The sequence below is a fragment of the Artemia sp. Qi Xiang Cuo genome, chromosome 11 (assembly GCF_049724085.1).
Source record: "Artemia sp. Qi Xiang Cuo chromosome 11, ASM4972408v1, whole genome shotgun sequence".
Lineage (NCBI taxonomy): Eukaryota > Metazoa > Arthropoda > Branchiopoda > Anostraca > Artemiidae > Artemia > Artemia sp. Qi Xiang Cuo.
The window spans coordinates 34,534,913-34,550,068 of NC_142804.1; the positions used below are offsets into that span (position 1 = coordinate 34,534,913).

General features: G+C 37.5%; 1 protein-coding gene across 1 annotated transcript in view; it reads right to left on the reverse strand.

Moving 5' to 3' along the window:
* The window catches only part of LOC148946912 (pre-mRNA-splicing factor ISY1 homolog), a 42,561-nt gene that overhangs the window by 20,665 nt on the left and 6,740 nt on the right, over positions 1-15,156 (reverse strand). Inside the window, exons 3-4 of the mRNA XM_089097193.1 lie at positions 13,905-14,065; positions 10,804-11,007 (exon numbers count right to left, since the gene is read on the reverse strand). Of these exons, the coding sequence (XP_088953319.1) occupies positions 10,804-11,007; positions 13,905-14,065 (365 nt within the window). The remainder of the gene's footprint in view (positions 1-10,803; positions 11,008-13,904; positions 14,066-15,156) is intronic.

Below are 15,156 nucleotides of genomic sequence, written 5' to 3' on the forward strand. Positions count from 1 at the left end.
TTAGAGGGGGGTTAGTTGCCCTCATATCACTTTCAACTATTAAAAAGGGCGCTAGCCCTTTGAATTTCCAACCGCATGAGCCCTTTTTCAAGTTTCCACGAATTTTTTTTACAATAAAAACCTTATATTTCCCCAGGGCATAACTTATAACCCTTGCTCTGAAGACTGTGAGGGGGGGGGGGAGTGTCCTGCTCAAAGGTATAATTTCAAGACCTTTCAACTGCAAATGGAAATCTTAAAATTTTTATTGGATGTGTTTGGGGAAATGGGGGGGGTGTGAGAGGGGGGTTAGTTGCCCTTCAATCACTTTCGACTATTAAAAAGGGCACTAGCCTTTTCAATTTCCAATCGAATGAGCCCTTTTTGAAGTTTCTACGACAACGCTTTCTATCAAAACCTTATACGCTCACAGGGCATAAATTACGACCCTTGTCCTGAGGGCTGTGGGGGTATCATCCTCAAAGACCTAGTTTCCAAAACTTTCAACTACGTTGAACAAAATGGCTATCTCAAAATTTTGATTGGATGTGTTTGGGGAAAAGGTGGGCATGAGAGGGGGGTTAGTTGCCCTCGTATCACGTTCGTTTATTAAACAGGGCGCTAGCCCTTTGAATTTCCAACCGAATGAGCCCTTTTTCAAGTTTCTACGACAAATATTTTAATAAAAACCTTATATGAACCCAGGGCATATTTTATAACCCTTGCCCTGAAGACTGTGGGGGGGGGGAGTGTCCTGCTCAAAGGTATAATTTCCAGACCTTTCAACTGCGTGGAAGAAAAATGCTATCTCAAAATGTTGATTGGAAGTTTTTGGGGAAATGGTGGGTGTGGAAGGAGTGTTAGTTTACTTCCAATCACTATCGACTATTAAAAGGGTACTAGCCATTTCAATTTCCAATCGAATGAGCCCTTTTTGAAGTTTCTACGGCAACGCTTTCTATAAAGACTTTATATACCCCCAGGGCATAACTTACCACTCTTGCCCTGAGGGCTGTGGGGGCCGGGTGTCGTCCTCAAAGACCTAATCTCCAGAACTTTCAACTACGTTGAACAAAATCGCTATCTAAAAATTTTGATTGGATGTTTTTGGGGAAAAGCTGGGCGTGAGAGGGAGTTAGTTGCCCTCATATCACTTTCGACTATCAAAAAGGCGCTAGCCCTTTGAATTTCCAACCGAATGAGCCCTTTTTCAAGTTTCCACGAATTTTTTTTAAATAAAAACCTTATATGCCCCCAGGGCATGACTTATAACCCTTGCTCTGAAGACTGTGAGGGGGGGGGGAGTGTCCTGCTCAAAGGTATAATTTCAAAACCTTTCAGCTGCAAATGGACATCTTAAATTTTTTATTGGATGTGTTTGGGGAAATGGTGGGGGTGTGAGAGTTACGCCCACAGGGAATAACTTACAACCCTTGCCCTGAGGGCTCTTGGGGGGGGGGGGGGGTCATCCTCAAAGATCTATTTTCCAGAACTTTCAACGACATTGAACAAAATTACTATCTCAAAATTTTGAGATACTTTTTCAAGTTTCTACGACAAAGATTTTAATAAAACCTTATATGCCCCCAGGGCATAACTTATAACTCTTGCCCTGAATACTGGGGGGAGTGTCCTGCTCAAAGGCAGGTTATGCCCTTGGGCATATAAGGTTTTATTAAAATCTTTGTCGTAGAAACTTGAAAAAGGGCTCATTCGGTTGGAAATTCAAAGGGCTAGCGCCCTTTTTGATAGTCGAAAGTGATGAGGGCAACTAACCCCCCTCTCAGGCCCAGCTTTTCTTCAAACACATCCAATCAAAATTTTGAGATAGCCATTTGGTTCAACGTAGTTGAAAGTTCTGGAAATTAGGTATTTAAGGATGATAACCCGCCCCCAGAGCCCTCAAGGCAATGTTTGAAAGTAATGCCCTGGGGACATATAAAGTTTTCATAATAAGCGTTGTCGTAGAAACTTCAAAAAGTGCTCATTCGATCGGAAATTGAAATGGCTGGTACCCTTTTGATAGTCGATAGTGATTGGAAGTAAACTAACACTCCTTCCACACCCACCATTTCCCCAAACACATAAAATCAACATTTTGAGATAAAAATTTTCTTCCACGCAGTTGAAAGGTCTATAAATTATACCTTTGAGCAGGACACCCCCCCCCCCCACACACAGTCTTCTGGGCAAGGGTTATAAGTTATGCCCTTGGTGCAAAAAAGGTTCTTATTAAAATCTTTGTCGTAGAAACTTGAAAAAGGGTTCATTCGGTTGGAAATTCAAAGGGCTAGCGCCCTGTTTAATAAACGAAAGTGATATAAGGGCAACTAACCCCCCTCTCACGTTCACCTTTTCCCCAAACACATCCAATCAAAATTTTGAGATACCCATTTTGTTCAACGTAGTTGAAAGTTCTGGAAATTAGGTTTTTGAGGATGTCCCCCCCCCCCCCCCCACAGCCCTCAGGGCAAGGTTTGTAAGTTATGCCCTGGGGGCGTATAAGGTTTTTATAGAAAGCGTTGTCGTAGAAACTTCAAAAAGGGTTCATTCCATTGGAAATTGAAATGGCTAGTGCCCTTTTTAATAGTCGAAGGTAATTGGAAGGCAGCTAACACCGCTTCCACACCCACCATTTCCCCAAACACATCCAATCAAAATTTTGAGATAGCCATTTTCTTTCATGCAGTTGAAAGGTCTGGAAATTATACCTTCGAGTAGGACACTCCCCCCCCCCCACAGTCTTTAGGGCAAGGGTTATAAGTTATGCCCTGGGGGCATGTAAGGTTTTAAAATCTTTGTCGTAGAAACTTGAAAAAGCGCTCATTCGGTTGGAAATTCAAAGGGCTAGCGCCCTTTTTAATAGCCGAAGGTGATCTGAGGGCAACTAACCCTCCTCTCACGCCCACCTTTACCCCAAACACCTCCAATCAGAATTTTTAGATAGCCATTTTATTCAGCGTAGTTGGAAGTTTGGAAATTAGGTCTTTAAGGATGACAACCACTTTCCCCCACAGCCCTCAGGGCAAGGGTTGTAAGTTATACCCTGGGAGTATATAAGGTTTTTTATAGAAAGCAATATTTTAGAAACTTCAAAAAAGGCTCATTCAATTGGAAATTGAAAGGGCTAGTGCCCTTTTTAATAGTCAAAAGTGATTGAAGGGCAACTAACCCCCCTCTCACACCCCTACCATTTCCCCAAACACATCCAATAAAAATTTTAAGATTTCCATTTGTTCAACGTAGTTGAAAGATCTGGAAATTAGGTCTTTTAGGATGACAAGCCCCTCAGAGCCCTCAGTGCAAGGGTTGTAAGTTACGCCCTGGGGGCATATAAGGTTTATATAGATAGTTGTAGAAATTTCAAAAAGGGCTCATTTGATTGGAAATTGAAAGGGCTAGTGCCTTTTTAATAGTTGAAAGAGATTGGAGAGCGACTAACGCCCCTCTCACGCCCATCATTTCCCCAAACACATCCAATCAAAATTCTTAGATAATCATTTTGTTTAACGTAGTTGAAAATTTTGGAAATTAGGTCTTTGAGGATGACAACCACCCTCACATTTATGTCCTGGGGGCATATAAGGTGTTTATAGAAAGCGTTGTCGCAGAAACTCAAAAAAGGCTCATTCGATTGGAAATCGAAAGGCCTAGTGCCCTTTTTAATAGTCAAAAGTCATTGGAAGGCTTGACATACGGCTCCAATGTTTTATTATTATTATTTTTTTTCCCCAGAGGCACTTCATATGGAAGGGGTCGTCGTAGAAACTTCAAAGGGGGCTCATTTGAATGGAAATCGAGAGTTCTAGTGCCTTTTTTAAGGGTCAAAAGTGATTAGAGGGTAACTAGCCCCCCCCCCCCACCCACACCCGTCATTCCCCCAAACACATCCAATCAAAATTTTGAGATAGCCATTTTGTTCAGGGTAGTTGAATTCCAGATAGAAAATATATTTTTGAGGAGGACACTCTCCCACAACCCTCAGGGCAAGGGTTGTAAGTTATGCACAGGGGCTATATAAGGTTTTTATAGAAAGCGTTGTCGTAGAAACTTCAAAAAAGGCTCATTGAATTGGAAATTCAAAGGGCTAGTGCCCTTTTTAATAGTCGAAAGTGATTGGAGGGCGACGCCCCCCCCCCCTCACGCCTGTCATTCCCCCAAACATCCAATCAAAATTTTGAGATAGCCATTTTGTTCAGAGTAGTTGATTTCCAGATAGAAAATATATTTTTGAGGAGAACACTCCCCCACAACCCTCAAGGCAAGGGTTTTAAGTTATACAGTGGGGGCATTTAAGGTTTTTAAAGAATGTAGTGTTGTAGAAACTTCAAAAAAGACACATTCGATTGGAAATTCAAAGGGCTAGTGCCCTTTTTAATAGTCGAAAGTGATTGGAGGGCAACTAAACGCCCTCACTTGCCCACCTATTCCCCCAACACATCCAATCAAAAGTTTGAGACAGCCATTTTATTCAATGCAGTTTTAAGTTCTGGAAATTAGGTCTTTGAGGATGACATCTCCCCCACAGCCCTCAGGACAAGGGTTGTAGGTTATGCCCTGGGGGTATAAAAGGTTTTGTATAAAAAACGTTGTCATAGAAACTTCAGAAAGGGCTCATTCGATTGGAAATTTAAATGGCTAGTTCCCTTTTTAATAGTCGAAAGTGATTCTAAGGCAACTGACACACCTTCCACGCCCACCATTTCCCCAAACACATTCAATCAAAATATGATATAGCCATTTTGTTCAACGTAGTTGAAATTTCTCGAAATAATATCTTTGAGCAGGACACTCGCCCCCCCCATAGTCTCCCGGGGCAAGGGTTATAAGTTATGCCCTGGGGGCATATATGGTTCTTATGGAAGGAATGCTCGTATAAACTTCAGAGGGCTCATTTGATTGGAAATCAAAAGTTCTAATTCACTTTGTAAGCGTCAAAAAATATTGGAGGGTAATCAGCTTCCCCCCCCCCAAAAAAAAACCCTTTTTTCCCAAATGCATCCAATAAAAATTTTCAGATAGCTATTTTGTTAAAAATAGTTCAAAGATCATATAACAAACATTCCGGTGTCGACACAACCCACAATTAAGTTATGTAAGTTATGCCTTGGGGGCAGATATGGGTCTTATGGAAGGGATGCTCATAATAACTTCAAAGAGGGATCATTTGATTGGAAATTGAAAGTTCTAGTTCACTTTTTAAGAGTCAAAAGAGATTGGAGGGTACCTAGCCCCCCCCCCCTTCCACGCTCTTTTTTCCTCAAACCCATCCGATAAGAACTTTGAGATAGGTTTTTTTTAAATAGTTCAAAGACCATATAACGAAAGCTCGGGGTCGATATAGCCCCCCAGGGCCCCAGGGAAGCTGTTGTAAGTTATGCCCAGGGGGACTATATGGTTCTTATTGAAGGGATGCTCGTAAAAATTCAAGGATAGTTTATTTCATTGGAAATGTAAAAATCTAGTTAAGTTTTTTAGAGTAAAAAGAGATTGGGGGTCAGCTAGCCTCCTCCTACGCTCCTTTTTCCCCAAATACATCTCACGAAAGTTTTGATAGAGCCATTAAGTTAGAAAAGTCAGATAACAAATACTCAAGTGTCATCACAACCCCCCCCCCGGCCCGGGGGCAGGCGTTGTATGTTATGCCCAGGGGCATATATTGTTCGTATGATAGGGATGCTCGTATAAACTTCTGAGAGGGCTCATTTGATTGGATATTGAAAGTTCGATCTCACTTTTTAATAGTCAAAAGAGATCCGCGGGCAGCTAGCCCCCCCCCCCACACCTTCTTTTTTAAAACCCATGCAGGCGTTATGAGTAATGCTCTAGGGGCATATATAGTTCTTATGGAAGGGATGCTCGAATAAACTTCGGAGAGGGCTCATTTGATTGAAAATTGAAAGTTCTTGTTCGCTTTTTAAGAGTCAAAAGAGATCGGAGGGCAACTAGCCCCCCTCCCCCTCCTCCATGCCCTAAATGCATCAGATAAAAATTTTGAGATAGACATTTTGTTAAAAACAGTTCAAAGTTCTGATAACAAAAAACTCCGGTGTCGACATTGCCCTCCAGGGCCCAGGGGTAGAAGTTGTAAGTTATGCCCTGGGGGCATATATGGTTGTTATGGAAGGGATGCTAGTATGAAATTCCTAGAGGGCTTATTTGATTGGAAATTGAAAGTTGTAATTCACTTCTTCAGAGTCAAAAGTGATCGAAGGGTAGCTAGCCTCCCCCCACGCTCCATTTATTTTTTTCCCAGAGACACTTCATATAGAAGGGGTCGTCGTATAAACTTCAAAGGGGGCTCATTCGATGGGAAATCGAGAGTTCTAGTGTCCTTTTTAAGAGTTAAAAGTGATCAGAGGGCAACTGCCCCCCCCCTCCCAAGCCCTTTGTCCCCAAATACATCTGATAAAAATTTGAGGTAGCCATTTTGTTAAAAATAGTTCAAAGGTAAGATAAGAAAACTACCATGTCGACACAAGCCTCCCCCCCCCATCCCCAAGAACCGGGACAGGCGTTGTCAGAATTGCTTTTGGGGAAAATATGGTTCTTATGGAAGGTATACTAGTATAAACTTCAGAGGGTTTATTTGAATGGAAATTAAAAGCTGTAGTTCATTTTCTCATAGTGAAAAAAGTTCAGAGGGCAACTAGCCCCTCCCGCCCACCACCCCCTTGGGTGTATCGGATGGATAAATCCATCCAATAAAAATTTCAGGTGACCATTTTGTTAAAAATAGTTCAAGCATCAGATATTAAAACTCCAGGGTCCACACAACCCCTCAGGGCCCAGGGATAGGCGTTGTAAGTTATACTCTGGGAATATATATGGTTCTTTTAGAAGGGATACTCGTATAAACTTCAGAGAGGGCTCATTTGTTTGAAAATAGAAAGTTCTAGTTCACTTTTAAAAAGTCAAAAGAGACCGAAGCTTAATCTAGTCCCCCCACGCCCTTTTTCCCCAAACCCATCTGATAAAAATTTTGAGATAGCAATTTTGTTAAAAATAGTTCAAACATCAGATAATAAAACTCGGAGGTTGACACAAACCCATTTTTTCACTTTGATTTTGTTACTTTTACACCCGATTGTATAATTTTATGAAGGTTGGATTTTTTTTTTAAGTTTGATTTGAAATGATGAACTTATAAAACATGAATCTTTTTTCAATCAAAATTGAAAAAAATCAATTAAAAAAAAAACTTTCCGTAAAATAATTTTTTAAAGTAAAAGTAAAGGTCATCTTCAACATAAGCTCAAAAGGTGATAATGAATGTTATAAGGCAAAACGAAAGTAAACAGAGGTTACTGCTAAAGAATAAAAGAAACCAAAAACACATATAAATTAAATGAGTAATCACACCAAAAAACATACAATAGGTAATAATATAAATGAATTAAATAGATCTTAAAGCGAGTAATGCTTAGATTGAATATGAATATCAAGCTTAAAACGAAAAAAAATATTTTCCTATTGAAGCATAAATGAAATGTAAAACGAACAGAAGTGAATAAACAATCAAGGCAAACAAACATACAATAGATATGACTGTAAATGAATAAGTAAATCTTAAAACGAGTGAAACTTAAATTGAATATGAAAATCAAGCTTGAAACGAACACAGATCACTATAAGAAAGAGTTTGGGTATGATCTCCTTCTCTCACTTTGAAATCCTAAAACCTACTGCGTCGTTGGCGCTTTACTGAAAACTATATGCGTCTTGAACAGTCTTGGAAAGTATAAACAACATCAAATCAAATATTTGATGTATAATGATTGTTGAAAGATCCATCAGTTCAAGAAATTATTTCACTGTAATTGTATTTTTATTTTCAATACTATAAGAACTGGAAAAGAAAATATTTGTAATATAATCTGTCTTCAGTTAAGCGCCAATGACGCAGTAGGCTTTTGGTTTTTAATTACAGTTAGGAAAGGGGGCAGTATCCAAACACTTGTTTGTAGGGAAACTATATTCGTCTTTAACAACTTTAAAAAGAGCTAATAAATTAAACTGAATATTTGATGTATAATGATATTAATTGCTGAAAGCTCATCAGTTCAAAATGTTACTATAATTTTAATGTTTGTTTTCAATATTAAGTACAAAAGAAAATATGTGTCATAAAATTGTATTTGTCAAAAAAAGGTATTTGTATCTGGTGAGCTCAAGTTTAAAATGGCCTTTACTTTTCTTTAAAAAACTTATTTTTCGGACAGTTTTTTTTTAATTAATTATAGTAAAGATCGATGTGGGGACAAGGTATTATTTTTTGTTGTTGTTGTTGTTTAGACCACGGCACTTCGTATCGAAGGAGTTGTCGTAGGAACTTCGAAAAGGGCTCATTCGATTGAAAATAGAAAGGGCTAATGCCCTTTTTAATAGTCGAAAGTGATTGGAGGGCAACTAGTCCCCCTCCCACGCCCACCCTCCCATTTGCCCATTATGTTTAATAACTAAATGTTGCCTATGATATCGCTTATATGCCTTTTTGAAAACCTGCAGTCTTTTCATTTAATTGGAACTCCCCCTAAATAATTCCCATAAGTTTCACCTTAATACGCTTAGCATCATAAGTTACTAGTAACTATGGTGGTAGCATTAAAATTATACACATAATGCCTTTTGGCTAGTTCAAAATCGCCACGACTTACTCTTAAAGGTCTAACTTAATAATGCAAGTTGTTCTTGAGATATTACTTTGTCACCTTTTTGAAAGTCCACATGCTCATAGTTTGCCCTCATTTAGTTCAATGTCCGCCTAAATATTTCTCATATTTGATTACTGAAGACATTGTTATATTCTCTTTGAACTATTGCTTACAAAATGGCTATCTCACAAATTTCGGTCAAAAGTGTTTGGGGAAGAGGATGTCAAGGAGGGGGAGGTGGCTATTTTCTCTCAATCACGCTTGACTCTTAAAACGGAGCTAGAACTATACATTTCCAAGCAGATGAACCTTCTCAAAAGTTCACACGACCACCCCTTCATAAAACCCTTACATTCCCCCGGGGTACAACTTAGAATCCTTACCTTCATACTCTGGGTCAACCCCAAAGGCCGTGTTATGAGATCTTTGGACTACTTTTGAACACATGGCTATCTCAAAATTTATATCGGATGCATTTGGGGAAAATATGACTTGGGCGGGGTGGGATATAGCTGCCCTCCCATAAATTTGACTCTTAAAAATGGCACTTAAACTTCCCATTTCCAATCCAATGAGCACCCTCCGAAGTTTATACGACCACCGTTTCCATAAAAACATTACATGCCCTCAGGCCATAGCTTACAACCCTTGCCCTGAGGACTGTGGTGGAGAGTCTCATCCTCAAAGACATAATATCTGGACTTTCAAACCACGCCAAACAAAATAACTATCTCGAAATTTTGATTGGAAGTGTTCGGGGAAGTGATGGATATGGGAGGGGGGGGGCTGGTTGCCCTCCATGAGCTCTTTTTGAAGTGTCTATGACATTTACTTTCTATAAGAAGTGCCATGGCCTAAAAAATAAGAATAAACAATATTTAGTGCCCAGACTGCTCTTTGCTTAGGCAGCGCTATCGCACTGCCTATGATATTTTGTCTTTAGATTTCAATCGTACAGCATTGAAATTGCCGATTAGACCAGGTAAGCCCCCTCCCCCCTAAAATTCAGCCTATGGGTGTCCATGGAGTGGGTGAAGTTGAGCCCCAGGAAATTACAATTAATAGACCAAAATCTTTACACGATTTGAATTTCAACTTCCACCTTCAACAAAATTCATACAAGATACCTCTCTCTTAAGTGAGGCTTAATTGACGCTCATTATAACTTGGTACCCTTTCTAAGGGGCTCTGTGGATAAAGTTGCCCTCTAGGGTATATCATTTGGAACTTTCGAAAGTTCTGATTAAAATTTCTATGTGACCACTTTGTTTCGATGACTTCTGGGACCGCAGGAGCACAAAAGGTGTTGGAAGGAGGGTTGGATGCCCCCCCCCCCCAGTCAGTTTGGGTCCTTGAAAGAAAAATATATAAGACCTTTTAATTCGAAATCAAACGTGTCCTCCAACAGCTTTGTACGATCAACGATCTATAGAAAGACCCCTCGAAATAAAAATATGTTAATACACAAGATTGTTTTCAGATATCTTTTTCCTTCCTCAAACAAAACTAAGCCATTCATAGGCATTATCGATTATGTTCATAAGACAATAAAAAAAAAGTTGACAAAGAGCATAAATTGCCTGTTTCAATTTTACCATACTGATCACCTAATGTAAAAATTCCAGAATTTTTATTTTAACTTGTGAGTTTAAGCAAGGAGAATGTTACATACAATTTAAATTGAATTCCTCCAATTGGCTTCTAAGAAATTATTTGATGCTTTCTGTAATATGGACCTATTAATTTTATTTTTGCAAAATATCCGTAGAGCTAAAAGCTAGGTTGTTATATTACGTACATTCCAGGCCTTGGCATACAAGCGAAGTTCTTTTTCACTGTAAATATATTTTGTTTATTTTACTGGGGAATTTTCATTCGTCAAAAAATAGCTAGAATCAGTTCAACTGGAGTAATATCATTCAAACTTTTTCGGATTATTATTTATTTAAGTCTTGGAGAAGCTTTTCTTTATTGACTCAACTGAGTGGATATTTTCTTTATAGACTCTATTCATTGAAGCTGTGAATTTAAAAATTTAATTTTATGTATCTTATTCATTGGTATACTAGTGCTTAGGCTAAACCTTCTTGGAAGATTTTTCACATATTCATCTTAGCCATTAATGTAGAAATTTACCAAAGGAAATCTTCTGTTTAAGAATAGAATTTACCAGGAAGATCTTTTGCAGCTCCAAAGTACTTGTATCCTCTATTTCCCGGCACTTCTTTTCCCTCTTCATCAAGCATCTTTGGACCAAGTTTCTGATAGTTTGGACCACCAAGCTCTGATATCCTAACTTCCCAATGCCCTTTTTCACGAAGCAATTTATTAATTTCATCGTTTAAATCTCTGATCCTGAATTCGCCTAAGCCGGCTGAAAAGACGAAACAAAAGAAAATTTTAAAAACTGATTCGAAGGGTTAGGTTGAACAGAACTAGAACTAAAAGTAAATCTGAGTTACGATCAAGTCATCATTAACGAACAATTTTTTTCTTGCATTAAATAGATAGACTAGTTTTACAGCCATTTTATTTTGAGTCATTCCCTGAATTTACTTAGGTTTTTTTTTGTGTGCCAAACTGCTCAAATATAATGTGTGCAAAGAAATTTAGAAACACTGAAATCAAAAAACTCAGTGGCAAACTAAGACATAAGCTACAAAAATTGAGACACAGAATTGATTTAAAATAACTGAAACAAAGAATTTAGCAATATTGCCTATTGAAGTAGTTTTCATTAGTTTTTGCAAAGGCAACATCATGGCTTTGAACATTCAAAATTAATTTATCAGGCATTATTATTCTCCTGAGCCAATAATGAATTCAAAAGCTTGATTAGATATATTCAAGATAGATAGATAAGGTGTATTTTAAAGCTGAAAATACAACCACATACACAAACAAGCCCAAATATTATAAACATACATCAGTGATCATCAGACAACATTTCAATGAAACACCATATTTACCTAATACTAGGACTCATGTACACCAAAAAGCCCGAATATTATAAGCATACATCAGCAATCATCAGAAAACCCTTAATTGAAACACTACATTTGCCTAATACTAGAAATTAATACTTAATACAGGAAATACGGTCATGTACACAAAAAAACCCAAATATTATAAGCATACATCAGCAATTACCAGAAAACTCTTAATTGAAACACCACAATTGCCTAATACTAGAACTTAATACTTAATACAGAAAATACAGTCATGTACACAAAAAAAGTACAAATATTATAAACGTACATCAGCGATCATCAGAAAACACTTAAATGAAACACTACATTTACTTAACATTAGGATTTTCTTTTAATAAGCCTAATTTCCAGATACCTCGCTATTCTACAAATAAAATGTGGCGGCATACTATTTAAGCCATCTGGAAGCATCCACACAGTTTCTTCAAAAACCCCTCCCCATATTGTAGAGAGTCCCTGGCCAAGCAATGCAATTCAATCACAGTCGGCAAACAATTGTGACGCGCTAATATGCGGCAAAGACGGATCAAACCTGATACAAAATGTCATTTTTTGCGTGAAAGCTGAGCCATATGAAGCCACCGATAGAAGCAAAGAATCAAGTTCTAATAACATCACCGTGAGGATCGATTGCGGTAGGCCCTTTTTGACGAAAAGAGACCTTAAATCATCTCACTATTTTGTTGCTACTGAAACTGCATTTTACTTATTTTCCTTTGGGACTTCAATTTATTTTCTATTGACATTTGTACAGTCACAAGGGTCACTAGGGTAATTACCAATTTTCTTAACAACCATATTCCAAACAACCACTTGAAACTATGGGTATTGGTTAAAATTCATCTGCCCAGAAAACAGTAATCAAGTTACATCCTCATTTTCACTCCTCATTATTAGAAATATTTCTAATACTTTTTGAAGAAACAAAACTGTAAGGCCACCTAAATCTAAGAATGGAAAAATATTCTTCAAGATCTGAACTACTTTTATGCCTAGTAATTTAAAGCAGCAATTAAAAGAAATAAAATAAACAAACTTTTTATATTATTTTGCTCCTCCTTTTTTTACATTGAACTAATCAGGAATAGGTACAAAGAAATCATTCAACCAATTGAAAAAATTCTCTACAAAAAGCGACAGATTTACTTATAACCATTAAGTGATTTAGCTAAAGGACGTATGGCAACCGGCCAAATGTGACCCGATTTCAAACATATAGCCGCAGACTTCATGAGAACACCAACAAATGGCCAATACCAGACACCACTGGAAACCATTAAAGTGTACTTAGCCTTTGAAAATGGCAAATAAATGTGTTTTGAAGCTCACGACTTGTCATTAACCTTGCTTTGCACTTAGGAGCATCTTACTATGACCCTTGGTGACAATAGGGACACTATTTCTATGTTTCCTTGGAGGAAAGGGTGGTATTATTTTTATTTAGAAGGGAGCATGACTTTTATTTGAAGGAGATGATTTTCCAAATAGGGAACAGAGGGGGGGAGGTTATAAGAAGAAATAGTGTCCCTATTTTTTCCCTTTGAAACAAAATGTTCCCCTATAGGACAAGTTTCTGAATTTTTAAAGCCTTATCCAGACCCCACCCCCAAAATTAGTCTTTGAGTGACAAAAAGTCCCACATGCCTGAACAAAACGGAGCTGCGTCAGAAAGTTCGGTTTGAGACAAAACAACATAAATACAACAACAATGCTCTTTCACTCAAACAACGTTTAGAAGTCTCTCTTCTTATATTAAAAAACAGAAAGAATTTTGAATCTACACAGGAAAAAGTACAGCTTGCCAAATTACCGATTTAATCTAAGTAACTAAAATCCCTTCATGCCTAGTATTTGGAGATAAGTACATAAATGCTGCTCCATAGCAATGACAAAAACTTTAGACATAAATGCAATTTGACTGTACTCATGACTTTCATCCTTATACTTCATAGATTCCGTTAATTGCTCTTTAAGGTTGGTTCTCCATAACCCAGAGGGAAAAGGGCCGAAAAATCTAAGTAGTCAGACATGTACCAGCTGATTTTTCATCCAGAATCCGAGGGGACAATATGCAGTTCTATAGCATCATTTTCACAGAAGAAGAGTCCTTTAGACCCCTTCCATCTGTATTCAGACATATTTACGACTGTATTTTTGAACCATCAAAATATGGTGGTTTGCAGTATGCTTAATTCTAAACTAGTTTGTTTTGTTTTTATCCATATGGCTAGGTCTGTATTTAAGGCAGATGGTTTCAGAAAAAATATGACGCGTTAATTACCATTTTGAATTTGTGATACTTTCTTAGAGATTTCTCTTATAATTTGCATCCTCCATTTTTCTGCTTCTTGTAAATCCTCACACTCTGTTGCAAGGTAAGGTCGCCTATCTTTGGCTTTTAAGGTCCCCATTTCTGCTGCACGCCATCTTGCCAACGCTGTCCTGTCAACAATTAAAATAAACATGAGTCCTTCAGCATTTTTTGAAGTAAAAGAAAGAAAAAACACATTAAAAAAATTATAACAGAACCAATTCTTTATGATGCATGTGCATAGGAGGTATATAATGGTTAGACTTCTCCTAAAAGTATCTAAGAACAGGTATCCTTTGACTATTTGGGATTAATAGTAATTTTTAAAGCATTTCGTTATCTTCCCCCTTCATGAAAATACTTTCATCTCTGTCAAAAATTGGCTACAAATACTTCCATACTTATTTATGATGAAATATCTTGTAGTTCAAGAGTAAATAAAATTTAAAATTCAGACAAGAATTTTTTTTGTTCCCCAAAAACATTTGAGCTCCCAAATTCTCCTAGGTAACAACATCAGATATTCCCACAATTCAATAAAAATGATATTAAATTGTTGCATAAATGGACACAGAGCACATCTCTGACTAACAGATACATTTAGATATTTACAAGGGGAAGAGGGGATTCCCCTATAAACCCCTGTATTTCCCATATGATTCACCCATTTTAAGATTTTCAAGCTTATGAACCTGCAAGTAAAAAAGTACTTAAATGATATTTCTCATGTATTTGCAAACTAACTTTTTGCGCATTAGTTTTATAGGGTGCTGAATGAAAATACTAGATGATTAACTTGTTTATTCAGGGGAAAACGCAGTTCTCCTGCCTGAAATTCCTGCCATTGGAGAAATCAGCTTTAGGCTGTCTCACATATACATATATATATATATATATATATATATATATATATATATATATATATATATATATATATATATATATAAAGCCCTCAAGGCTTTCTTAATATTTATCCTCGGTATGTGATCTGTTTTCAGGAAAAAATTAAGGAAATATGTCCAACCTGACCTGCATCGGACAAAAAAAAAGACCAGTGACTTGATCTTTATTACTTTAGTGGCTGAACCAGAGAGAAAGTTTTCCTCTGATCTAAAGGGATCTTTGCCTGGCTGTGACATTTGTTTAAGAAAGCCCAAGTTTAACAGAATAATCAACACTGTGGATATAGAGTTTGACATCGAAACTCTAGCAGCAACTTTGC